At 38.6% G+C, this 26,279-nt stretch overlaps 1 protein-coding gene and 1 long non-coding RNA gene across 5 annotated transcripts in view; one reads left to right on the forward strand and one right to left on the reverse strand.

Annotated features, from left to right (window-relative positions):
• Positions 1 to 26,279, forward strand: part of EFL1 (elongation factor like GTPase 1) — a 138,768-nt gene that overhangs the window by 3,053 nt on the left and 109,436 nt on the right. For all 4 annotated transcript variants that reach the window (XR_014243483.1, XM_082388484.1, XM_082388486.1 and 1 more), the window contains 5 exons: positions 585 to 652; positions 2,137 to 2,221; positions 10,363 to 10,496; positions 12,308 to 12,445; positions 14,058 to 14,272. Coding sequence is in view for 3 of the 4 variants with exons in the window: in XM_082388484.1 (XP_082244610.1) it covers positions 585 to 652; positions 2,137 to 2,221; positions 10,363 to 10,496; positions 12,308 to 12,445; positions 14,058 to 14,272 (640 nt within the window). In the remaining variant the exon portion in view is untranslated. The remainder of the gene's footprint in view (positions 1 to 584; positions 653 to 2,136; positions 2,222 to 10,362; positions 10,497 to 12,307; positions 12,446 to 14,057; positions 14,273 to 26,279) is intronic.
• LOC309627047 lies at positions 14,938 to 26,278 on the reverse strand. The gene is made up of 2 exons (XR_014243513.1): positions 16,981 to 26,278; positions 14,938 to 16,624 (listed from the first exon to the last, which is right to left on the reverse strand). It is a non-coding gene; the product is annotated as an uncharacterized lncRNA (long non-coding RNA).

Raw genomic sequence — 26,279 nt, forward strand, 5'->3', positions numbered from 1 at the left:
ATGTTTTACCCAGTATATCATTCAGAGGAAAACGTGATTGCTGTGCTATCCTTTTGTCATGCTGAGCTATCAAGAGTTTAAGTTTATAGGCCTGGACACAGTTATGGATATCTGATGACTGATGTAATAATTACAATAAATTTGATCAAATTCTTTGTCGGACAAATTTGAGTAACTGTAAAAGTTGTTTGTCAGATGTTTTATATTTTGATTGGCACAGTGGTTTGTCTTATCACTTAAGAGTCTGTGCATTTTGCTCTGTGTAAATTATGCCTCAATTAAAAAAATTTTTTCTGTCCTTAAAAAAAAATGTTGCTTGACGGATTTTAAAGTGACGTTGATCCGCAGGGTTGGCAATACAGATTACAGCACTGTGGAGTGCTGGAATCTGTGTCCTTCCGGATGATGTTTTGTTCAAAGTTCTAATTAAAATGCGCGTTGCATCTCGCTTCACTTAGTATAGGTAAATAGGAGATATTTGCTAAACCACTTCTATGGTTAGATGTTAAATTTGTCGCTACAATCTACCTGCCTCACCCTTTAAAAAAAGAAATCGATTTAAATTAATACTGTTACTTTAACAGGAAAAACTACTCTGGCTGACTGTCTTATATCTAGCAATGGCATCATCTCCAGCCGCCTGGCAGGCAAGGTATGTTATATTTGATATATACTTGCATTTCAGTAAGTATTAGCAAATCTACAATGTGATGAGTCCTTCGTTGTGTTCTTAAAGATCGAAAAAGTATAAAGCATAGTTCATGCATCTAAGAAGCTGCCAATCCATTTAGCAAGATAAAATAGATTGTTGCGAAAACGTTATTTCTATATTGCTTTATGTTACTTTATATTAATATTTTATAAGTGCAAGAATGAGTTTTTGCAACCAATCAGATGATAACCTGGCATGATTGTGGAAAATTTCACAGGTGGAAGAGATGCTTCACAGTGGGAAATAATGTGGATAAAATGCATAAAGGCTACTTTGTGGATTGTGCTTGATTTGAGTGGAACGTTTGCCTATACTGAGAGAGAAAAAGGTGCAGGTAGAAAAAATGTATCAGATTACAAAGACCTTGAAGGCTAACCTGAGTACCAAAGGAAGCCTTCTGAAGCCTGAGGGTCATGATGAAGATCATGTTTTAGGAAAGGAAATGATAGAGACCTTTCTTTCTAGCTGTGAACTGAAAGAAATTGGAATAATTTATTTGCAGTAGAAAGGTAGAGATGTTGCTCCCTTCAGTGAATTTAGGATATAGTCAGCAGGATTTATCAGGTGACTGGTAATATAGAGAAGAGGAGATAGAGAAGCAAAATTGAACTAAAAAAGTAGACCTAAGATACTGAAGGAGGACTTGGGCATTTGAGGCACATTGGGTGGGGAACTGGCCCAAGACACTGTCTATAGAAGGCTAAAAAAACTGGGTTGAATGAAATAATAAAGTGCTTTTATTTTTCCCACTTAAGAAGTGAGAAAAAGTACAATAACTCTAAAGTGAGTAGATGAAAGGAAATAATAAACCATAAATTAATGAAGTAGAAAAGATCAATGAAGCCACAATTTGTTCCTCAAAAAGATTAATACAGCTAACAAATATGATACAGTGATGGTGGACACGTCATAATACATTTAAAGAGTGAATCCTAATGTAAGCTATGGACTTTAATTAATAATAGTGTATTGATATTGGTTCATTAACTGTAACATGTACCACACTACACACTAATATAAGATGTAAGTAATAAGGGGAACTGTGTGTGTAGGAGGGGAGGGGATGCTTGGGAACCTCTTTACTTTCCAGTCAACTTTTCTATAAACTTAAAATTGCTCTAAAAAGATAAAGCCTATTAATTAAAAAAAAATTACTGGCAATGTAGACAGTTTATGATTGTCTTGCATTACAACTGATAAAAAGTTAGAAGTTGATCAGGAGAAAGGAAAGGAGGAAGAAATAAGTGGTACTAGGAAAGAAAAATGCTGCAGAGATTAAGAAGGTAATAATGGGACATAAGGAACAACTTCATGGCAATAAGCCTAAAAATTTAAGTGTTTAAAACAAAAATCCAAATCAGTCCATTTTAATATTACATTTTAATTCATTGGGAAATAAGGATGCATATGTTGCATTTTTACAGTTAAGGTACATGGACAGCAGAGAGGATGAACAGGTCCGAGGGATCACTATGAAATCCAGTGCCATTTCACTACATTATGCAAAAGGTAAATCGATCTGTGTTTTAAAGAACAATGGTTTTGTATCTTTTGTGTCCTTCTTTCTCTTCCTGAATTAGTTTCAGGCCTCAGGTTTTTTGCTTTACATTCCACAAATTTCATTCTGGCCTTTCCAGATGATCTGTTGTTAGATCAGAGTCAGGCTGTCCAGAGTTGAGTACAGATGGGGACCTCTGACTGGCTTGAGGGCAGAAGAACTGGCAGCTCACACTTGCCCCCATCCACCCAGGTGATTGTATAGATTTCTTCAGAGGGAAGGTCTGGAGTCTTAGGACCTTGCTGGTTCAGCCTTATTGTCCCATTTCCTCGCTAGGTCCTCGTTCTGTCCTATGGCCTGCCTATTAGATCTAGAGTCTTATTTACTTGACTGTGTGCGCATTGCCATGATCAGTATGGTTTTTATCCCCAGATCAGGATGCCATTTTGACAGTAACACTTCTAGGAATTTATCTGACTGGAACAGTCATACAGGCACATGAGATATATGTTCATTGACATTCACCCAAAAGTTTGTATTAGGGAAAAGAATGCCAACAACCTTAATGTCTGTCTTTGGAAAATAGTTAAGTAAACTGATACATCCATGCTGTGAAATGCTATGCAGCTGTTCAAACAACTGTTTGACCTATATGTAATTATACAGAAAAGGTAAAGTAGGAGACAAAAAGCAAGTTGCAGAGTAAATACTTGTAAGATATGAATGTGTTTTAGTAATACGAATATATTATGTATATAGATAAAGGTGTCTGGAAGGACACATACCGGAACCTTAACTGTAGTTATTAGGGGCTGGATCATGTGAAACTTACACTTTTCAAAATATTTATTTTGTACTGTCTGGAAATTTTACACAAAATGTGAATTTGTATAACTAGAAGAAAATAATAAAGCTGTATTTCATTTTCCTAATGGACTGACCTGTGATTTATCCTTCATATCTCTGGCACTGACACCAAGGGTTATAGTATGTGGGACATGACTCTTCTCTTTGAGGTCAGTCTTATAGTGTTTTTGAACTAAACCAGTTTTGAAGCTTTTAGGTACATGAATTCCCAGTGTTTAGTATTTAAACTGATGCCTTATTTTTAAAAAACTACCTCTCACCTTTTAAACGTCCTCATTCTGTGATCCAGTGAATGGGTCAGTGGTCAGTTTATTTCTTTTCTCTCCTTATTTTTATAGAGTTCAAGACATTTGTAGCCTTCCTTTTTCCACACTCATATTATTAGTCTGTTTTCATTTGAAGATTACTTTAGTGTGAATTTTAGTTGCTCTCTGGACTTTGTCTCCAGTTCCTTCACCCCTTTTTAAACCATTTTATTAAGGTTTACTTTATGTATCATGACCTTCAGTCATTCCAGTTCCCTTTTGTCTTTGTGGTACAGTGTTGCAGGAAAATGGCTATAGGTCCCAGGGAATTGAATGGTCTAATCTTTATTTTGTTGAACTGTATGACCTTGGGTAACTTGCTCTCAGACTGTCCTAGATATACTTTCTTGATTGCACAGAGCAGAGGCTTAAGCTAGCTTGGGTTGGGGTGGGATGGCTTGTTGACAGAATATGTGTGAAATGATACTGGAGACAGTATTCATGAAAATGCAAAAGCGGGAGCATTATTGGAGTGACATCTCAAAGAAATTGAAGGCAGATGTTGATTCTGGATCCAGGATGGCTCTAGAGACTATCAGTAAAAGTTAACGGATCTTCCCTCTGGAACTCCACTGTCATCCTTGGGTTGAGTTCTCTGTTTTTATCTGTTTTTACCCTGTAAGTCTTTTCTCTGTTTTATAGCTTTTGCCTACCCTTAGTGCCTCCATCTTCATGAACTCCCCTTTCCCTGACCCCTCCTCTCAACTCCTGTTTTTTTCCCTTAGTTCTGTTGCTTACGGCTGCTTTCCCCTACGTTTACGAGCATACATCTCAAGGGCAGGATGTTGCTCAGCTTGTCTTTTGATGCCAGGCTCTGGCAGAAGTTGCACCTATGGACTGCTGGTCTGGGGTTGGATGGTCATCTCCTAGTCTGATCAGTGGTGATTGGAGTGGAGCCATAAAGTATTCAACATGTTTCTTTGTGACCGTGATGGCCTAGAAGGGGCTGTGGGTTAGGCAGTCAGCACACTTGACAGTTAGAGCCTTGCTTTCCACATCTGCAAAATGGGGATGGAAGTTGGGGATGTTGACTGAGACATGTTCTCAAAACATCCGAGAGATGAGATACATTCTCCTCCCTGTCTCAGCATTGACTCTCTGGAATGGGGCATTTCCTGCTGTGAAGGTGGGACAGCCTGAAGGCGATCTCCCTTCTGGAGGAGGGAAACCTGATGGTTGAAGAAAATCTGCAGGTGATTTTTGTGTTTACCACTTCTTCCCCTCCTTCCCATGCCCCTTCCAAATGCCCTGTTAGTTGAGGATCTCTGTACTAAATGTTAATGAAGTGCTTTCTGGTTTTGACTCTTAATTTAACCAGCTTTCAAAAATTTTTTCGAATCCTCACTTGGATTGAAAGATAAGGTATTTTTCTAGTTTAAGGTAAACAAATAAGCTTACCAAAACTATGCATATTACAGATAGAGTGTTGAAAACCATCAAGGTGATATTCTTATCTTAGCATTTTCCAGGACCCCAGTTCTTCCTTGAGAAAATGGAGCCTCTCTCATCTTTACATTTGTGACTAAAATTTGGTACAAATGTTGGGACCATATTGTTAAATCTTGTTATTTTCCTATTTCTTAGCCACCCCTCTTTGTGCCCTTCCCACAAGGATACTATGCATTTATCTGGTCATTTCAAGAGTTAGGAAATAATCCCAATCCTAATATACATTCTATAAAAAATCCTAAGAGGATGTAATACCTTGAATCCTTTAGCCTAGGATGCAACTATAGATGAGAGAAATGTATTCAGATGGATTAAGTACTTAGAAATTCCTGGACTGTTGTTATCAGAAGGCCTGTTGTTGTCATTTCTACCCTGTAGCTGTTCTCTATACCTGTGAGCAAATACTGCTATTGCAGAACTTCTGAAATGAAGTTTTCATTTTAATTCGTCTTTTTAAAAATTTTAAATAAATTTACGTTTATATGTATTATAGGAAATTCAGTATGTTGTAGAATATACATTAAAACACAAGACTGAAATAAAAATTACTTCTAGTTTCCCACCAGTTCTTTTATCCTTTCAGTTTTTACGTTTAATCCTACCATAATTGTACACGTGAATGTGTATACATGCAAGCTGTGAGGTAGATATCTAACTTAAATTTCCCCCCAAAGAGTTGACTACTTATTCCAACACCAGTCTAATTGGATTATTAAGTACTATATTATTAGTTCTTGACGCAGTGCTGTTGTCAACAGCTCTGCATGAATGAGGCAGTCTGGGTGGGACTGTTATGAGTTAGAGAGCAGACTCTACCCACCCATGAAACACCCCCCAGTACCTGGCTGGGGGCTAGTGCTCGCCAGCTGCAGCTGACTGATGCCCTGTATTTTTCTGTTTTTTTTTTTTTTTTCCAAGAAAAGTTGGCATCAAGATTTTTGGTAAAATCCTCCAATTTTTAAAATACTGGCAACTTATTAAAAATTTGTAAAGCACCATGTAGAACAAACTGCAGTGGGCTTTAACTTACAGGCTTTCAGTCTGTACTTCAGGCATATGTGCTAGCTAGCTAACAGCCTGGTTCAGTGGGATACTCAGTATTTACCCAGGTGGCAGCCACACTGTAGCTCGGATGTACTCCAAATGTGGAGACCAAGGATATGGCAGGGCTTTCTGCAAAGAGATCCATGTGCAGGTTCACCTCTTTGTAAACACCTCCATAGGGGTTTGTAGTTGTGGGCAAGTGGAGAGTTTACACCCATGTTGGTTTCAACTCTGTGGCTCTCTGGTCTTAATCTCTTAAAACTAGGCCGTGGGGAAACTGATTCATGCCATCCAGATTCACACAAGGCCAGCATGTATCAGTCGCTTCCCTTACCTTCCAGATATGTGAACATTAACCCGAGGTTCTGATTTCTGTCCTCTTCCTTTGGGGCCAGGGCTGGGAGGGAAGGGTTCCATTGTCCCTTGTTTGACTAAAGATCAGATTTTTCCCTCTTAAGATAATGAATGCTTTACTTTGTGAAGCATTCATTTGATGCCAGATCTAAGAAAACGGGTGCACGATAGTTGGATTCTGACCCAGATGCCTCATATGCGTGATTTTGTTTAATCCTCACAGCAATCCTGTGAGATGGATGTTATCCTCATTTTACATGTGTGCAAAATGGAGTTCACAGGGGCTAAGAAACTCCCCTGAAGACAGAGTAGTTAGCATGTGGTAGTAATCCTGGGAGCCAAGTAATTACATTTGCAGACTCCTCGTTTGCACCAGGAGTCTCTTGGAAATCAGTCAGTCCTGGCCACGGCTGATTCTCCCTGAAGCGTAACTGTCTCCTGTCCACCAGGGATTGCTGCGACTGCTTACAGACATCTTCTTGTGGCCAGCATGACCCGCATCCCTGTTGTCTTTGGTCACTGCCCAAGATGGAAATCCTGTGATCTGGCCTCTCAGTAATCTCTTCCCCATGTTTCTCTGTGATTCTAATACCTGCTCTGCCCTCAACCTCTCACTGTTCCCTTCCTTCCCAAAACTTTCTCTGAAAACATCCCAAGGTAAACAAATAACCCCTGCATCCGCAACATCTTTTGTTGCTGTTCCCTCCTCCTCCTGCTGGCTGTTTTCTGAGGACACTGCTTTTCTTATCCTTCTTTCAAGTGAGTGCTACTCATTCTTTCATGCTCCATCTACCTCTGGGTTAGGACATGGGATTGCCGTTCCCCTTGTTCACTAGTTCTGGTTCAAAGCTTAATTCTTCCACCCTTGCTTTAAAACTCCATCTCCTTTGAGACGCTTACTGGCCATCCAATTATTCTCGACCTTTCTTACCACTGTCAGCTTCCGGTTACAGTCCCCGGTCCCCGTTCATTAATGACTTTGGCACCTGGCTCATCGTTTTCCTTTTTGCCCAAATCCACCAAGGTAGCTTTTACCGTTTCTGAAAATGACCTCTCCAACCGCATGGCTTCAACAACAGTGACGTGTAGATCTCCACTTCACCCTCCCTCTGGCATGGCTACTTGCTGGATTTTAGCATCATCCAGAACTGTTCATCTTTGACATTTCAAATTCAAATACTCCCTTCTCCACAATCTTTACTCTTCCCAGCTCTCTCGCCTGTGTAGCGAGGTCGCCATTCTTTGATTTCAGAAAGCCCTTCAGTCTCTTGAGCCGCATCACTGTCCTTCGTTTACTCCCTGCCTCATACAACCCAGATTTGTCTTTTTGCTGACAGTCTTGCCAAGGTCCTCAGTTTGCTTTCTTCACCTTCTGTCCTCCCAGTAAAACTCTAACCCTTGGTAGAGCTAACTCTCTACACCTTTTTCCTCCTTATACTTGGGCTGGGTTCTCGGCTGCTCCTCGGGCTGCTGGCCGACTTCCAGTATGTTGTCTGTCAGGCCTTGCTCATTCTCTCCAACAGCTCTCTTAAACCTTCTAGTCTCTTCCAGTCCACCTCTCAGTCCCTCTCCCACAATCTCAGCAGACATGTTTACGTTCTGTTTCACAGAACACGGGAGAATCTTCTCAACTGTTTGCCACTGCCCCTCAAAATGTAACATTATTAGTATCTTTGCTTGCCTCCTGTCACTGTGAAAGACTTGTGCTCTGGACTTATCTCCTTTGTCCTGGTGCCTAACTGTCAGCTCTTGAGCATGCTAAAGTCTCTCATCTTAAGTGTGTGTGTGTGTGTGTGTGTGTGTGTGTGTGCGCGTGTATCTGTCTCTCTCTGTCACTCTGAGTGTTAGTCAAAGGTGCGCTGCTGTTACCGTTTCAGTTGCTCTGACAATAGGCCCCATCCCATGCCTTATGGTAATGGCACATATTAGCCATGTGAAATTGAGTGAAAGATAGTTGGTCCTTGATCTTTGACTTTCTCTCCAGGGTGATGTGAACATAGAGAAGTTCCGAGTAGGTTGCAGAGGTTTAGAACCCTTATATGGGTTCCAGGAAGTGAACGCCAATCTTTTTTCACTCCAGGGTTTCTTTTTCTGGTTCTTAGCCAAATGAACAAACAAGTGTTGTTTCCTCAGCTGCAAAGTGTAGAGGCATCTGTGACCTTCATAGGAAGTGACTAAGGTGGTAGATAGACCCGGGTGTGTTTCTGTCTTGCAACTGCTTTTGTGACCTGGGGTAAATCTCTTCCCTTTTGGGGGCTTTAGCATGTTTATGAAATGAAGGGTTGGGCTGCAAAAATGCTGAATGATTTCAAGAATCTCATAACTTTTGTTTTATGTGATGGGAGCGGATAGAACCCTGAACCTTGCTAGCACTGCTCATTTTTCTCTGGTTTATTTGGTTGGGACCCTGGTGCTTATCCTAAAGGGTAGCTGTGAGACTGGTGCTGTGAGACCTGACAGTAAAAGACTCGATTAAGGAGGCACACGGGGCCATTGTTCGAGGGCACTGGTTCTTTGACTTTGTTTAGAGATGTCCACAGTCCTCTCTGGTTGGAGTCTTCCCTGGTGGGTGCATCAGAGCCAGAATTCCTTACAAAGCAATTTGCATGAAAAGAGGAAGCAGGGGAAGGAGTGGTATTGAAGAAGGCAGTCTTGCTGATTGATGGCAGTCTTTCCCACTGAGCCCATTGCATTTTGGAATCCTTAACCTAGTGTTCAGAAATTCACTACTAGTGGAACCTTGGCATGTGAGATTAAATATATGCCATCCTGAGGATCGGGATTAAAGGTATGACTTTGGAGGTAGATGGGTTTGAACTTTCACTCTACCATTTTGAATTCTTTGATCTTAGGCAATTTACCTTAGAGTTGGATTCTAGCTGGATGTTCTTCAGAAAGATATTTTACTTTTCCGTGCCCTAGTTTCCTGCTCTGTAAATTTGGCCTAATGGTAGTAACTACTGCAAGGGTTGTTGTAAGTAAACATTAGATAATGTCTATAAAATGTTTAGAACAGTGCCAGATAGTGCCCAGATAGGCACTCCACAAATGTGAGCTCTGGCTTTGGTTACTGCAGTGTTGTTGTTTTATCATTATGAGTATCACACAGGGCACTAAACAGGTCATCAAGTTGTTAACATCACACTGGGGAAATTCCTTTAAATGGCCCCATAAGTTATAACATTCAGCCCTGTTGTAGTTCTGGAGCACACAAAAGTTGAAAAACACTGAGTTAAGAGGAGGAGCAAAAGTAAGGTATAGGTATATTCAGGTGTTTGATCATTTAAGTAATTATTATGCCATTGAAAGAGAATTGTACCAAATTTAGCAGTGAATGGGGAATGAGTGTAGAATTCTAATGAACTACCAGTTTTCTGGCTGGTTTACTTAATTATGTTTTATTGATAATATGAGGTCTCTGTAACCTAGGGTGGCCAGTAGTTCTGGTTTGCCTAGGACTGACTTAGGGCTTAGTGGGACGTGGGACTGACGTTGGCGTTTGATGGGATGTGAGACTTTCAGTGCTAAAACAGGACACATAGGCATGAGTCATGCTCTGAGCTTACACCTTTGGTGTGAGGATTAAAGAATACAGTATATCAAATGTGAGAGCACATAGCACACTGCTTGGCACATAGCGGCTGCTCTTTAAATTTGTGACTTAGAATTGAGTGTAAGTCTTGCTGTGCATATTCACACACTGCTCTTTGAGAAGTTGTAGGGAAGTAGTTGGCCACCTGCTTTGTGTCTTTTCCATTAGTTTCCTGTAGTCCCAGTTTCCTAATCTGCACAGTGAGTAGAGGAATGTTTATGTTGTATGGATATTTTAAGGGCTCAATCATGTGTGATTAGCACAAGCGTTTAGCACAGTGCCTGGCTCACAGTAGCTCTTGATAAGTGGTTATTGGATTATTAGAATAATAAAATCCTGTAACCTTTTATACCGACGCTATTTGGAATTGATAGTTCCATCGTTGGGAATTCCTAAATTGAAATGGTAGCTGTTGATGGAGCTTTTGTCTTCTTTAGCTTTATTCAATCATTTCTTAGAAGCTCTCTTACTCTGGGTTGCCTGAGGAAGAGTACTGTGTACCTGCACGACTGAAAATGTGTGTCTTCCAATTTCATTTCAGGTGAGGAGCAGTACCTGATTAATCTGATAGACTCTCCAGGACATGTGGATTTCTCCTCAGAAGTATCGACGGCTATTCGCATTTGTGACGGGTGCATCATTGTAGTGGACGCTGTGGAAGGGGTCTGTCCGCAGGTAGTGGATCGTAACATGGAAATATTTAACTGGTTAAAGAAGGTGTGGGGAGAGAGGAGGAACTGACTGTCGATGACTCTGTGCCACTTGAGACATTTCACTGACCATCACAAAGCTGGTTTTACATTTCATATTCGGTAGTGTTCTGGTCTGTGATGGAGTCAAATCCCCCGAGTTTTGAAGGGATAGTAGAGAGAATGACTTTAAGGTACCTTAACATGTCTGTCATGTCCTCTTGGAGAGGGACTCAGCAGAAATGGGAGAGGTGTTTAGGAGGATCTGGAGGTTTCACTCCAGTGGAAAAGTTTCTGAACTGTGAGAGGTAATTGATAGCAAGATACTGAGATGGGAGAGTCTCTTCTATTGGTTTGTCAGTCTACCCCCCTCCCACCTACACACGCTGTCTCTCTGCCTTCCTCCTGCCCTCTCTTACTCTTCCAGATCCTTAACCTAGACTTTCTTCTCTTTCCCACCAAAGTTCAAAAAGTTCACCCCAAAGGCCAGAGTGAACATATAACTCCGGTCGACGTGAAACTCAGAGTGGCTTTCTAAATTCAGTTTTTAAAATAACTTTTCCTTGAGACCTTATGTTTTATCTTTAAAAATGTTGTCACCTTTGTGTCCTACTTCTTAAATGCCCTTGTTTGTTTTAATGTTTTTTAAAAAGAATAAGAAAAGGTTTAAATTGCAGACATACCTCTGAGATATTGCAGTTTTGGTCTGAGCCACTGCAGTAAAATGAATATCGCAGTAAAGTGAGTCACATGAATGTTTTTTGGTTTTCCAGGGCATATAAGAGTTATGTTTGCAGTATACTGAAGTCTGTTAAGTATGCAATAGCATAATGTCTAAAAAACAAATGTACGTACCTTAATTAAAAGGATACTCTATTGCTGAAAAATGCTAACCATTTCTGAGCCTTCATTGAGTTGTCATAGTAACGTCAAAGTTCACTGATCACAGATCACCACAACAAATAGATGCATAGTGAAAAATGTAAAATACTGTGAGAATTACCAAAATGTGACATAGTGACATGAAGTGAGCAAATGCTGTTGGAAAAATGGTGCTAATAAACTTGCTTGATGCAGGGTTGACACAAACCTTCAGTTTGTAAAAAATGCAACATCTGTGAAGCGCAATAAATCAAAAGCCCAATGAAATGACGTTTTCTTGTAGAAATGGAGAAAATTTGATAATTCCAAGAAGATATGCTGTAATTATTCTGTAACTTCCTGTCTGATTGCCTGTAAGGGTGCAGGTCCCCCAACTGGAGAAGCACAGCCTTAGTCTTTGTAGTGTCTTAGGTGTCCTGACAAGACAAGTAAAATGAACAGACCTGACTTTAGAATAGCAGAATAGTGGTTAATGCTGAGAGGTTGTTTATGATCAGGAAGGTGTACACAGGGGACTTCTGGGGGAATGTTCTGTTTCTCGACCTGTGTGTTGGCAACATGAGTGTTTGTTTTCTGATTATTTACTGAATAAAATTCAGTAAACTCTGTGTGTGTATGTGTGTGTGTGTATGTGTGTATAGTTCCACAAAACTCTTCACTGTCTTTTACATAATTTTATTTATCCTTCTTAAATAAATTGTCAGTTCCATAAAGGCAAGGACAGTTTCTTGTCTGTAGTTCTTTGCTTCTGTGTTATATACTTTGTGAATGTCTGGTGAACACCTGTGTCTGACTGGCATGGTCTGAGTTGTTATCAAGGAGTACGGAAATGAGCTGCTTATTAATCAGGATTTTCTAATGTGCTTTACTTATTTCAGATCACGAGCTTTACATTTTCCTTTCTTTTTTAATCAGACACAGGCAGTTCTGCGACAAGCCTGGCTCGAAAGCATCCGTCCAGTTTTAGTGATTAATAAGATAGATCGCTTGATAGTGGAACTGAAATTCACCCCACAGGAGGCCTATTGTCACCTCAAGAATATTTTAGAACAGGTATTTTATGCTTTACTTCGGTATTTGAAAAATTGTGGCTCAAAGAAGAGTTGTAAGGAAGTTGCTGAGTTGAGTATGAGGCATTGCTACAGAAAATTCACTTACTTAGATTCACATGTGTCACAGTCATCATACCACAAGCGAGGCAATAGAACAAGTATCATCTTAGGAGTCCCCTCCATCACCTGGCAGCATCCTTGAATATAAAGCTTGGACAATAGGTTTCAGTGTTCTCTTGTTTAAAATCCTGTAGTTTGGTTTCACAATGAAGCAATATTAGGAGACTCTTTGGCTTTTTTTATTACCTGTCTTTAGATGAAATTTTACCAAAGCATTCATTCGTTTATTCAGCAAACATTAACATACCTATATGTTGAATGAATGAGTTCTTGGATGTTCACTCTGTGCTAAGGATTATGACTGTAAAGACAGATAAGAGTCCCTATTTTCAAAGCTCTCACAGTGTGGAAGGGGAGACAAACACTTAAAAGAGATATTTGGAGAACAATGACATAAACCCTGGATGTGATTTGAGAGCATAAATGAGGGCTGCTTCACCCAGACTGGGTCAGGAGGAAAGGGAGAGTGAGGAAAAGTCTCACAAAAGAGGCCTTGAGATGGAAGAGAGGTAGCGTTTGCCAGGTAGAGACTTACGGTAAAGTCCTTCAAGAGAGAAGGAATGAGATATACATAGTTATAAAGGAAAAAAAGCATAGTACAATGTTTCATTCAAAGAACTGCAAATTATTTGTTATAGTTGAAGAATTAGATCTTGTTAAGTAGTGGTAAGAGGCGGGAGTAGAAAGGAGTATAGGGTTTAGATTATGGTGAACCTTGTATGCCATGCATGGAGGTTTGAAATGTCTTCTTCAAGACGGTGGAGTACCATTGATGAGACCAACTTGAGAATATTTATTTGCTAAAGAAAGGAAATGATAAAGGTAGAGCAGTGAAAAAGAATGGATCAGTGGATCTAGTTCCCTGAAGAGATAGTCAGGGATGGGTACAGATGAAATACTCCTGCCTTGCAGCGGAAGGAGAAGGACCAGCGGTATTTGTAGATATAGATGGACCTATAGGTTGAATTATGGGGAGCTTGCAGGATTTCTGAGTAATAGGTTCCATTTTCTCTCGGAGGTAGGAAATCAGATTACCTACTTGAGAGTGAAAACAGTTGGGGGTTAGAGGTCAGGAAGAGGGCCTGAAGAGAGGGGCAAACAGTTCAGACATCTGCTGTGAGAAATGGTGAGGGAGTTGACTAAGGTTATAAATGAAGATTGTGGGGGTTGGAAACCATGAGTTCTAGTGACACCTGGCCCTGGTCCTGGAAAACAAGTTGAGGATACCACAGATTAGTGTCTGCTTTCAACTCATGAGCACAAAAATGACCATTCAAAAGCCTTCCAGTTTAGTTTTGCTGGGTGTGGAAAGAATGGGTTGATAGCATATAAGTTAATGATTGCTATAAACGTCATCGCCATCCATGTGTGCTTAATATGAGCTGAAACTGTGACTTACGATTCTAGGCTTAGCAAGGGTTAGACAGTGTGTCTCCTGCCATGGGCGTGCTAAGCATCTGAATGACATTCTGCCATTTTACCATCTCTCCTAGATTAATGCACTCACAGGAACTCTTTTTACTTCTAAAGTGCTAGAAGAAAGAGCAGAGAGAGAGACTGAATCCCAAGTGAATCCAAATTCTGAGCAAGGGGAGCAAGTGTATGACTGGAGCACTGGCTTGGAGGACACGGATGATTCTCACCTTTACTTCTCTCCAGACCAGGGAAATGTGGTATTTACAAGTGCAATAGATGGGTGGGGCTTTGGGTAAGTGTTTCAATGTAATTAAATCTCTTTGTGGATTTTCTATCCAATTGATTTTTTAATTAAACTTTTTATTTTGAGATATTGTGGATTCACATACAGTCGTAAGAAAGAATACAGAGAGTTCTCTTGTTCCTTTACCTAGTGTCCCTGCAAAGGTAACATCTTGCAGAACTGCAGTATAATATCACAGCCAGGATATTAGCATTGATTAAATCCATCACCATGTAGAGCCTTCATGTTCTGCTAATATAGCCACACCCACTTCCTCCCACTTCCAACCCCTCCTTAATGACTAACTCTTCTCCATTTCTATAATTTGTCATTTCAAGAATGTTATAGAAATGTAATTGAATAATATGTAACCTTTTCTGGATTTGATTTTCAGAATAATTCTCTAGAGACTTATCTAAGTTGTTGCGTGCATCACTGGTTGGTTCCTTTTTATTGCTTAGTACTATTCCATGTATGGTTGTACCACAGTTTGTTTGAGTATTTACCCATTGAAGGACATCTGGGTTTTTTCTCGTTTTGGGCTACTATTAGTAAAGCTGCTGTAAGCATTCATCTGTAGGTTTTCATGTGAACATAAGTTTTCATTTCCTTGGGATGAATGCCTAGAAATGCATTTGCTGAGTCATAGTGTAGTTGTGTGTTTAGTTTTTAAAGAAACTGTCAAACTGATGTACCATTTTTTATTCCCACAAGCAATGTATGGTGATCCAGTTTCTCCACATCTTCACCCTCATTTGGTATTGTCACTATTTTTTTTTCTTTTTTCTTTTTTTTAGCCATTCTGATAGGTGTGTACTGATATGTTATTATGGTTTTAATTCGCATTTTCCTAACAGCTTGTGATATTGAACATCTTTTCATGAGCTGATTTGTCATCTGCATATCCTCTTGTGTGAAATGTCTTTTCATGTCCTTTGCCCATTTTGTTTTTGTTCATGTATAATTGACATATTATATTGGTTTCAAGTGTACAACATAATGATCAATATTTGTATATTGTGAAATGATCACTACAGTAAACCTAGTTAGTTTCTATCTCACTATATATATTTACAAAATTTGTGTGTGTGTGTGATGAGGATTTTTAAGATTGACTCTTAAGAAATGTCAGTTATACAATACAGTGTTATTAACTATACCATGCTATACATTACATCCCATGACTGATTTATTTTATAACTGGAAATTTGTACCTTTTGATCCCATTCAACCACTTTGCCAATCCTCTACTCCCTGCCTCTCGCAACCACCAATCTATTCTCTGTATCTGTAAGCTGCTTGTTTATTTGGTTTTGTTTTTTAAAGATCGTACATGTAAGTGAGATCATGCAGTATTTGTCCTTGTCTTTCTCTGTCTGACATATCTCATTTAGCCTAATGCCCTCGAAGTCCATCCATGTTGTTGGAAATGGGAAGTTTGCATTCTTTTCTATGGTTGAATAGTATTCCGTTTTGTGTATATATACTGCATCATCTTTATCCGTTCATGTATCAGTGGACACTTAGGCTGTTTCCATACCTTGGCTGTTGTAAATAATGCTGCAGTGAAGGTGTTGTGCATATATCTTTTCAAGTGTTTTGGGGTTTTTTTGCATAAGTACCCAGAAGTGGACTTGCTGCATCAAATGGTAGTTGTATTTTTAATTTTTTGAGGAACCTCCATAATATTTTCCATAGTGGTTGTACCAATTTGCCTTCCTACCAACAGTGCACAAAGGGTTTCCTTTTGTCCACATCCTCACCAATACTTATTTCTTACCTTTTTTGATAATAGCCATTCTAACAGGTGTAAGGTGATAGCTCATTGTCGTTTGACTTGCATTTTCCTGATAGTGATGATCAACATTTAGTGATATTGAGCATCTTTTCATATACCTGTTGGCTATCTGTAGGTCTTCTTTGGAAAAATGTCTGTTCATATCCTCTGTCCTTTTTTTCAATTGAATTGTTTGGGTGTTTTGCTATTGAGTTGTATGAGTATTTGGTATATTTTGGATATTAACCCCTTATCAGATATATAATTTGCAAATACTTTCTGTTATTCAATAGGTTGCCTTTTCATTTTCTTGACTACCTGCTTCATTGTATAGTCCTTTGCCCATTTTCTAATTTTATTTTTTATTTATTTATTTTTTACTTTTGAGCTTTGAGAATTTTTTATATATTCTGGATATTAGTCCTTTGTCTCATATGTGTTTGATAAATATTTTCTTCCAGTGTAGAGTTTCGCTTTTCACCTTAATAAGTGTCTTTCACAGAGCAAAGTTTTTAATTTGAGTGGAAGTCCAGTTTATCGATTTTTCCTTTTATGAATTACACTTTTGGCGTTAAGAAGTCTGCCTACTGCCTGCTAATGCAGGGGACACGGGTTCGAGCCCTGGTCTGGGAAGATCCCACATGCCACGGAGCAGCTGGGCCCGTGAGCCACAACTACTGAGCCTGCGCGTCTGGCCTGTGCCCCGCGACGGGAGGGGCCGCGATAGTGAAAGGCCCGCGCACCGCGATGAAGAGCGGTCCCCGCACCGCGATGAAGAGTGGCCCCCACTTGCCTCAACTAGAGAAAGCCCTCGCATGAACCAAAGACCCAACACAGCCAAAAATAAAATAAAATAAATAAAATAGCTATAAAAAAGAAAAGTGCTTTAAAAAAAAAAAAAAAATCCCTTTAAAAAAAAAAAAAAAAAGAAGAAGTCTGCCTAGCCCTAGATCCTGAATGTTTTCTCTCATGTTTTTTCTGGAAGTTTTATAGTTTTCCTTTTTACATTTAAGTCTGTGATTCATTTTGAGTTAAGTTTTTGTATAAGATGTGAAACTTGGGTCGAGGTTCATTTTGGGGGCTGTGGGTGTCCCAGTTACTTTGACACCATTTATTGAAAAGCCTATACCTCCTCTATTGAATAGTTTTTGTACCTTTGTCCCAATCAGTTAGACATATTTATGTGGGTCTATTTCTGAGTATTATATTCTATTTCATTGATCTGTGTGTCTGTCTTTCCACCAATACCACATAGCCCTGATTACTCTAAGTGTATAATAAGTTTTGAAACTGGGTGGATTATTTCCATCACATTCTTCTTTTTCAAAATGGGTTTAGCTGTTCAAGGATCTGTGCCTTTCCATATACATTTTATAATAATCTTTGCCTATATCTGCAAAAAAAATTTTGCTAGGATTTTGGTGGAAAATTCATGGTAAACTTGTATATTAATTTAAGGAGAATTGATGCCTTTACTATGTTGAATCATCTAATCCATGGAGGCTGTATGTTTCTCCATTTGTGTAGATTTTCTTTGATTTCTTTAATCAGCATTTTGTGGTTTTCAGCATTTAAGTCCTGTATATATTATATTAGGCTTGCACCTAATTTTTCTTTTTTTCTAGAAATTATAATGGTATTGTATTTTTTATTTTGGTGTTCACATATTCATTTCTACTGTATTGAAATATAATTACTTGATTTTTGTGTGTCGATCTTGTATACTGTCACCTTGCTAAACCTGTTCATAAGTTCTAAGAGTTTTTTGCAGATGCCTTGGGATTTTGTACAAGGTAGTCATGTCATCTGCAAATAAGGACTTTTATTTCTTCCTGTCCTGTGCCATTTTCCTTTCTTTTCTTGCCTTGTTGCACTGGCAAGAACTTATAGCACTGTTTGAATAAGTGGGGAAAGTAGACATACTTGCCTTGTTCCCCATCTTTCACCAAGAGGTATAATGTTAGCTCTAAGTTGTTTCTAAATGTTCTTTGTCAAGGTAAGGAAGTTCCCCTGCACTCCTTTTTTTCTGAGTTATTACTATGAATTGGTGTCAGATTTTTTCAAATGCTTTTTCTGTATCGATTAATATAATCCTATGATTTTTGATCTTTAACTATTAATATAGTAGATTACATTGATTTTTGAATATTCAACCAGTTTTGCATCTCTTTGTAGATGTTTTATACAATTAACTTTTTAAACCTTATTCTTTGAATAAATTCAAAATTCAGAAGGTACAAAAATGCATACAATGAAAAGTCTCCCACCCTATCCCTTAGCTTTTTAGTTCATTTCTCCACAGAAAACTAGTTTGTCCTGGCAGTTTCTTGTGTATCATCTGGAGGTTATTATGCATATATGAGCAAATACATTATCAACTTTTATTATTTACACTAGCAGAAGTTACTGTGGAAAGAAACTAACTTTATTGAGGGTGTACATATGGTAGGCATTGAGCTAGTCACTTTACTTAAATTATTCCATTGAATTCTTAGAACACTCCTTTTATTTTATTTTTTTCCAATTTTTTTTTAATTAATTATTTTTGGCTGCATTGGGTGTTCATTGCTGTGCGTGGGCTTTCTCTAGTTGCGGCGAGCAGGAGCTACTCTTTGATGGGGTGTGCAGGCTTCTTGTTGCGTTGGCTCCTCTAGTTGCGGAGCACAGGCTCTAGGTGCACAGGCTTCAGTAGTTGTGGCATGTGGGCTCAGTAGTTGTGGCTCACCGGCTGTAGAGCTCAGGCTCAGTAGTTGTGGCACGCAGGTTTAGTTGCTCTGCTCTGCGGCATGGGGGATCTTCCTGGACCTGTGTCCCCTGCATTGGCAGGTGGATTCTTAACCACTGCGCCACCAGGGAAGTCCCAGAACAATCCTTTTAAATAGGTATTAATATTTATTATTTAAGGTTCAAAGACGTTGATTGATTTGTTAAACATCACTTAGCCACTGAGTGGCATAGCTGTTGTTAAGTTTAAAGTCTGCCTGGCACTGAAGTTCATGCTTTTTTACCATAGTGCTTCTATGGGATCTTCACTATGGAATATAGGGACCTTGTTTTTTCTAATTGCCCCTTCTGGGTATGTACACACTCAGGCCAAGTAGTAGTGATATCAGTTTTGAATGTGCTAGGTAATTGATTACATTTCTAACCACAACCATTACTGACCCGTGAAATCAGAAAATTCAGCGGATTTTTATTTTGAGAAAAATGTCTTCGGCTTGGGTAAACAGTTGTGGGGATATAATGAAATTTACTTTAGTTGTAGGCTTAACCTTACATATAATTTGCAGGGATAATAGAACCAGAAATAATACACCAGGTGAAACCACCCTTGGCTGTTCCTTGTCTTCCTTTTTACAGGAACTTGCCCTTCAACTTCCTTTTGACTGAACACATTTTGCCTTGGGCAGCATAATAAATTATAATACCATAATTTTTCTGTGCTAGTTTGTAATAAACTCTAGATACCTTGGTTTATTTGGTGCCTATAAAGGTCATACCAGACAAATAAATTCAGATAATGGATATATAGTGAAAATGGAAATTACAAACTTGAAAATTTGTACTTTTCATATGTAGTTGATGACTTACCATTGTCATCTTTCTGGGCCTTGTTTCCTCATCTGAAAAATAAGAATATAGGTCTAAGATAATTTCTAAGAATTTCTTTGAGCTAAAACGTACAATGATTCATTCAGTCATATAACAGGGTCAGACCTATTGATTTCTTAATTTGTAAATTTTGCTAGTGAGCCACAAGGTAAGGGGCTTGCCCTTTTCTTGTAATGATTTTCATAAATAATTGAATGTTTTATGTGAATTTTAGTCTAAATCTCATAAATTAGGGAAAGTTTATTGTGGAAGAAGGAATGGGGAGAGACTTGAATGAATAGAATGAGGGTAACTTCTCACAACTTTGGACATTTTTACGTACTTTCAGTCAATAAATGAATTCCCCTGTATTAGACAAAGTCATCTTTATAGATCTACTAGTGCCTGTTCTCAACTAGTTGACATGTTAATTTATGGAAAAGGGTTGGTGGAAATGAAAGCACTGGAGACCCATTTCCTTCCAATTTTCCTCTAACACATCAGTGAATGGGGAAAGTTGGCAACTTCAATAGGGAAAGTTGTCACCAAAAGTGGGAAATGAGTACATTTCAGAATTTAGCAGATGGTTCTATAAACTCTTACATAGTGGGACAGGATTAAGAAGTGTGACTAGTGGCTGTGTGGCTTAAATCTGTCCTGCTAATAGTTGTTACTCTAGGAGAATCTGCTCTGAAAAAGCAGAAACACATTGACTTGTGTGGGTGGCAGCAACAATCTAGTTCCCGATTAAGATAAATAGAGCTGAGGCCCCAGTCCTATAAAACAGGGGCAGGAAAGAAAAGACGATGAAAAGCCCTTCCTTACAGTTTTGTTTGTCTTTGTGCAGTAGTGTCTTAGAATCCTGCAATTAACATTAATCCATTGGGTACCTTGGACACAAAAGAATATGTGGCCCAGAAGTTTCATACTTGGCCAAGCCGTCATTCAGGGCAAAAGACTGATAGGTCAGTGGTCTTAGAAAACATGTTCTGCAAATCTTTTCTGAGAATCTTGTTTGAAGTTATTCGGTAGAGGAAATGAATTAAAATAGAATTCAAGAATGGAGAAGTTGTGCTAGAAACTGTCAGTGTTTTAAAATTATAACTAATGACAGATACAGGAATAAAAGCACTAAGCAATAATGAAGAAAGGTTTGATGTTTATAAGCAACTTTTGTGGTAACTGAGGGATTGAAACGAATGTAAAGGATGAAAAACAAGATTTTCAAAGATTTATGTGTCTGTATGTGTATGTATGTGTAGATAAATGATGGACTAGAAAAGGGTTTGAAGACAGTGGTCTAAGCAAATGGCCAATTTCTTACTATAATTTATGATTTTTTTTAACATCTTTATTGGAGTATAATTGCTTTACAATGGTGTGTTAGTTTCTGCTTTATAACAAAGTGAATCAGTTATACATACACATATGTTCCCATATCTCTTCCCTCTTGCGTCTCCCTCCCTCCCACCCTCCCTATCCCACCCCTCTCGGTGGTCACAAACCACTGAGCTGATCTCCCTGTGCTATGCGGCTGCTTCCCACTAGCTATCTGTTTTACGTTTGGTAGTGTATATATGTCCATGCCACTCTCTTACTTTGTTCCAGCTTACCCTTCCCCCTCCCCATATCCTCAAGTCCATTCTCTAGTAGGTCTGTGTCTTTATTCCCATCTTACCCCTAGGTTCTTCATGGCCTTTTATTTTATTTTTTTCTTAGATTCCATATATATGTGTTAGCATATGGTATTTGTTTTTCTCTTTCTGACTTACTTCACTCTGTATGACAGACTCTAGGTCCATCCACCTCACTACAAATAACTCAATTTCGTTTCTTTTTATGGCTGAGTAATATTCCGTTGTATATATGTGCCACATCTTCTTTATCCATTCATCTGTTGATGGACACTTAGGTTGCTTCCATGTCCTGGCTATTGTAAATAGAGCTGCAATGAACATTGTGGTACATGACTCTTTTTGAATTATGGTTTTCTCAGGGTATATGCCCAGTAGTGGGATTGCTGGGTCGTATGGTAATTCTATTTTTAGTTTTTTAAGGAACGTCCATACTGTTCTCCATAGTGGCTGTATCAATTTACATTCCCACCAACAGTGCAAGAGTGTTCCCTTTTCTCCACACCCTCTCCATCATTTATTGTTTCTAGATTTTTTGATGATGGCCATTCTGACCGGTGTGAGATGATATCTCATTGTAGTTTCGATTTGCATTTCTCTAATGATTAACGATGTTGAGCATTCTTTCATGTGTTTGTTGGCAATCTGTATATCTTCTTTGGAGAAATGTCTATTTAGGTCTTCTGCCCATTTTTGGATTTGGTTGTTTGTTTTTTTGTTATTGAGCTGCATGAGCTGCTTGTAAATCTTGGAGATTAATCCTTTGTCAGTTGCTTCATTTGCAAATATTTTCTCCCATTCTGAGGGTTGTCTTTTTGTCTTGTTTATGGTTTCCTTTGCTTTGCAAAAGCCTTTAAGTTTCATTAGGTCCCATTTGTTTATTTTTGTTTTTATTTCCATTTCTCTAGGAGGTGGGTCAAAAAGGATCTTGCTGTGATTTATGTCATAGAGTGTTCTGCCTATGTTTTCCTCTAAGAGTTTGATAGTGTCTGGCCTTACATTTAGGTCTTTAATCCATTTTGAGTTTATTTTTGTGTATGGTGTTAGGGAGTGTTCTAATATCGTACTTTTACATGTACCTACCTGTCCACTTTTCCCAGCACCACTTATTGAAGAGGCTGTCTTTTCTCCACTGTATATTCTTGCCTCCTTATCAAAGATAAGGTGACCATATGTGCGTGGGTTTATCTCTGGGCTTTCTATCCTGTTCCATTGATCTATATTTCTGTTTTTGTGCCAGTACCATACTGTCTTGATTACTGTAGCTTTGTAGTATAGTCTGAAGTCCGGGTGCCTGATTCCTCCAGCTCCATTTTTCGTTCTCAAGATTGCTTTGGCTATTCGGGGTCTTTGGTGTTTCCATACAAATTGTGAAATTTTTTGTTCTAGTTCTGTGAAAAATGCCAGTGGTAGTTTGATAGGGATTGCATTGAATCTGTAGATTGCTTTGTGTAGTAGAGTCATTTTCACAATGTTGATTCTTCCAATCCAAGAACATGGTATATCTCTCCATCTATTTGTATCATCTTTAATTTCTTTCATCAGTGTCTTATAATTTTCTGCATACAGGTCTTTTGTCTCCTTAGGTAGGTTTATTCCTAGATATTTTATTCTTATTGTTGCAATGGTAAATGGGAGTGTTTTCTTAATTTCACTTTCAGATTTCTCATCATTAGTGTATAGGAATGCCAGAGTTTTCTGTGCATTAATTTTGTATCCTGCTACTTTACCAAATTCATTGATTAGCTCTAGTGGTTTTCTGGTAGCATCTTTAGGATTCTCTATGTATAGTATCATGTCATCTGCAAACAGTGACAGCTTTACTTCTTCTTTTCCGATTTGGATACCTTTTATTTCTTTTTCTTCTCTGATTGCTGTGGCTAAAACTTCCAAAACTATGTTGAATAATAGTGGTGAGAGTGGGCTACCTTGTCTTGTTCCTGATCTTAGTGGAAATGGTTTCAGTTTTTTACCATTGAGGACAATGTTGGCTGTAGGTTTGTCATATATGGCCTTTATTATGTTGAGGAAAGTTCCCTCTATGCCTACTTTCTGCAGGGGTTTTATCATAAATGGGTGTTGAATTTTGTCAAAAGCTTTCTCAGCATCTATTGAGATGAACATATGATTTTTCCCCTTCAATTTGTTAATATGGTGTATCACGTTGATTGATTTGCGTATATTGAAGAATCCTTGCATTCCTGGAATAAACCCCACTTGATCATGGTGTATGATCCTTTTAATGTGCTGTTGGATTCTGTTTGCTAGTATTTTGTTGAGGACTTTTGCAAATGGCCAATTTCTTACTATAATTTATGATTTTATAGTATGTTTCAGTGTTTGTGAAAATCTTTGTTTACCACTTTTTGAGTTAAAAACAAGACATATATCTGACACATTGTTGTAAAGGATAAAAAAAAACGTAACAGTCTGGGTAGCCCAAATCAACAACAACAACAAAAAAATCCTAGAAGCATGAATAGAAATCTACCTAATCAGAACAGTTATGACAGTAAATGTTTGAATCCCCTGTTGAGGAGATACTGTCTTTTATAAGAAGGAAATTTCCAGAGGTTTGCTAAATAAAATAAACATAAAGGATAAGGGACAGAGGGTAAACACCAAAGCTTTGGCTCAATGTCAATCAAGTGTGAATAAAAAGAAAGTAGGTTTGGCGATCTTAATGATAAGCAGAGCAGAATTTATGGCAAATCTGGCATAAGGATCACTTTTATGTGGATAATTGGCACATTTCTGTAGTAAAGAGATTAATGATCATAACAGCAAAGTTCATGAGGCAAAAATAGAAGTATAAGTAGAAATCCACAGGCATGTGGTTTGGGGGGATTGCATCATATCACAGTTTAACATCAAATAGAAACAAACCATATGAATAGTATTATAATTAAAGTCAGGATTTGTTTTAAGTGTCAATGAAGGATATATAAAAATTGATCCTATGTCAGGCAAACAAACAATTCAAGTTCAAGGAATATAAACTATGTTGAAAGCTTATACAAATCACTCAGTCATTATCTCCAGCGCTAACCATCTAAGAATGGACCCAAGTTGCCAATATGATGATCAAAGTGTTGGCTCTATTTATTGAGGACCCAGCGATCATCACTGTAAAGAACAGGGCTCCCTGGTAGAGTTAGGCTGGAGAATGAGCTTGGGACCTCAGGCCACAGTAGTTGCCTCCCATTGTCTCCCTCCTGTAGGTCCTGTAATGGTTCTGTGAATCTGCATGGAGGATTGCAGCCTGTCTGGCAGGATCAGGTGTTGAGAGATGGAAAGCCCAGGGTGAGATAAGGGTCTGCTGACTTGCCTCTGGAAAGAAGGTTCTGTGCCTTGCTCTAGGTGTACTTAACTCCAGGAAGTCAAGGAGGAAGCTTGGCTCTTTTTACTGATCCCTGGAGTAGGGAGCAAGACAGAGCTTGCTTCCGTTTTGAGGCATAGGAACTCTGCCCAATAAGTGTTGGCCATTGGCCTTCTTTTTGCTTGTGGAGTAGCCATTGAAGTGGGAGAGAGATCAAGAGTGCTCCTTTCAGCCCTCCAGAGTAGGAAAGCTATGTCTATGGAGTAAGGTAAAAATTGGTAAAGAGAAGATGGGTTCCCTCCAAAAAGACGAAAAAGATTATGAATTAATAATATAGTGATACTAACATATATAAATAAATTATGTATAAATTATATATTATATACATGTTATATATACAATTTATATATAAATTTTTATATGATAAGTATAAATAAAATAATCATAGAAACTAAAGTTTTGGAAAAGTGAAAAAAACCTCTACTAAATAAATAACTGTTGGATCAAATGGGAAATAAAGCTTACCATAGTGAATTACTTCGGAAATGATGGACCTTTGAGGCCATCTCTTTCAGGATGTTAGTAGCTTATAACTGTATGATATGAATTTTGATTCCTGATGGGTGTTTTTCTCTCCCTTGGCCCTCAGTGAGAGGGGGCATTGGGTATTTAGCTTTAGCAGTTTCTGTAGCATCTATTTTTGCTTCTAAGCTGCTGCCTGATGCTCTTCATATTTCTGGTTCCAACCATAATTATTAACTTCCACTCCTGCAGCTTTTTATTGCTCCCACCAGGCTTCTATTATCGTAAGAGAATATCAGCTAATTGGACTTGGTTGTAGTTAACCCCTAGATTCCACAGTTGTTGACTGACAGGTAAAGAATTGTCTAGAATCTGTTAACTTTGGATTCCTTCTGCATTGGAGAATATAGCAGGCGCCTTTTAAGTTGCTGGTACTTTGAGAGTTGGACTCAAAGCTTAGATTATGTAGGAACATACTGTTCCCTGCAGAAAAGGTATTTTTCCTAGGCCCTTTACCCAGACACTGCAGATGCTGTAATATACAGCATCATTATTTGTCAGGTGACCGCTCTCATGTGGCTGGGGTGTGCAGTAGAGCAGACCTGGTGCTAACTGGCTTCTCTAAGGGCTGGAGAGAGTTAATTAAGTGTGTATCTATCTGTTTCCTGTTTAATCCCGGATGCTAAAAAGCCTTTAGGCTTTTTAGGTTCTGGTTCTCTATGTTCTGGTTCTAGAGTTTGTTTTCTTTGTGAGCAATAGGTACCTATAGCAGTGAAGGGCTGAAAAAAAGTTTATTGTTGGCGTGGCTGCAATGGCAGCTGGAGCCTGCATTTCCTTGGCCATTATTCCTCTTGTTTTACACATGCAGAATTAAAAAAGGGAGGTATGGCATGAACTCTGATTCACATGAATTTAGGGAAAGTTGGACAGGAAGCTGGGCTCTGGAGCGAGACTGCTTGGGTTTGAATCCCAGCTTCACTTGTTACCTGTGTGATATCTCGTGCTTCATTATCCTTTTCCGTAAAATGGGGGAGATAATTAGTACCTACCTTGTAAGATAGTTGAAATGACATTTAAAGCACGTTGAACAGTACCTGGCACAGAAACACTCAAGTGTTAGCTGTACTCATACTTATTTATGTTGTTATTAATAACGTGAACACTTGCTTTTCT

Source organism: Balaenoptera borealis (genome assembly GCF_965194805.1).
Source record: "Balaenoptera borealis genome assembly, chromosome: 3".
Lineage (NCBI taxonomy): Eukaryota > Metazoa > Chordata > Mammalia > Artiodactyla > Balaenopteridae > Balaenoptera > Balaenoptera borealis.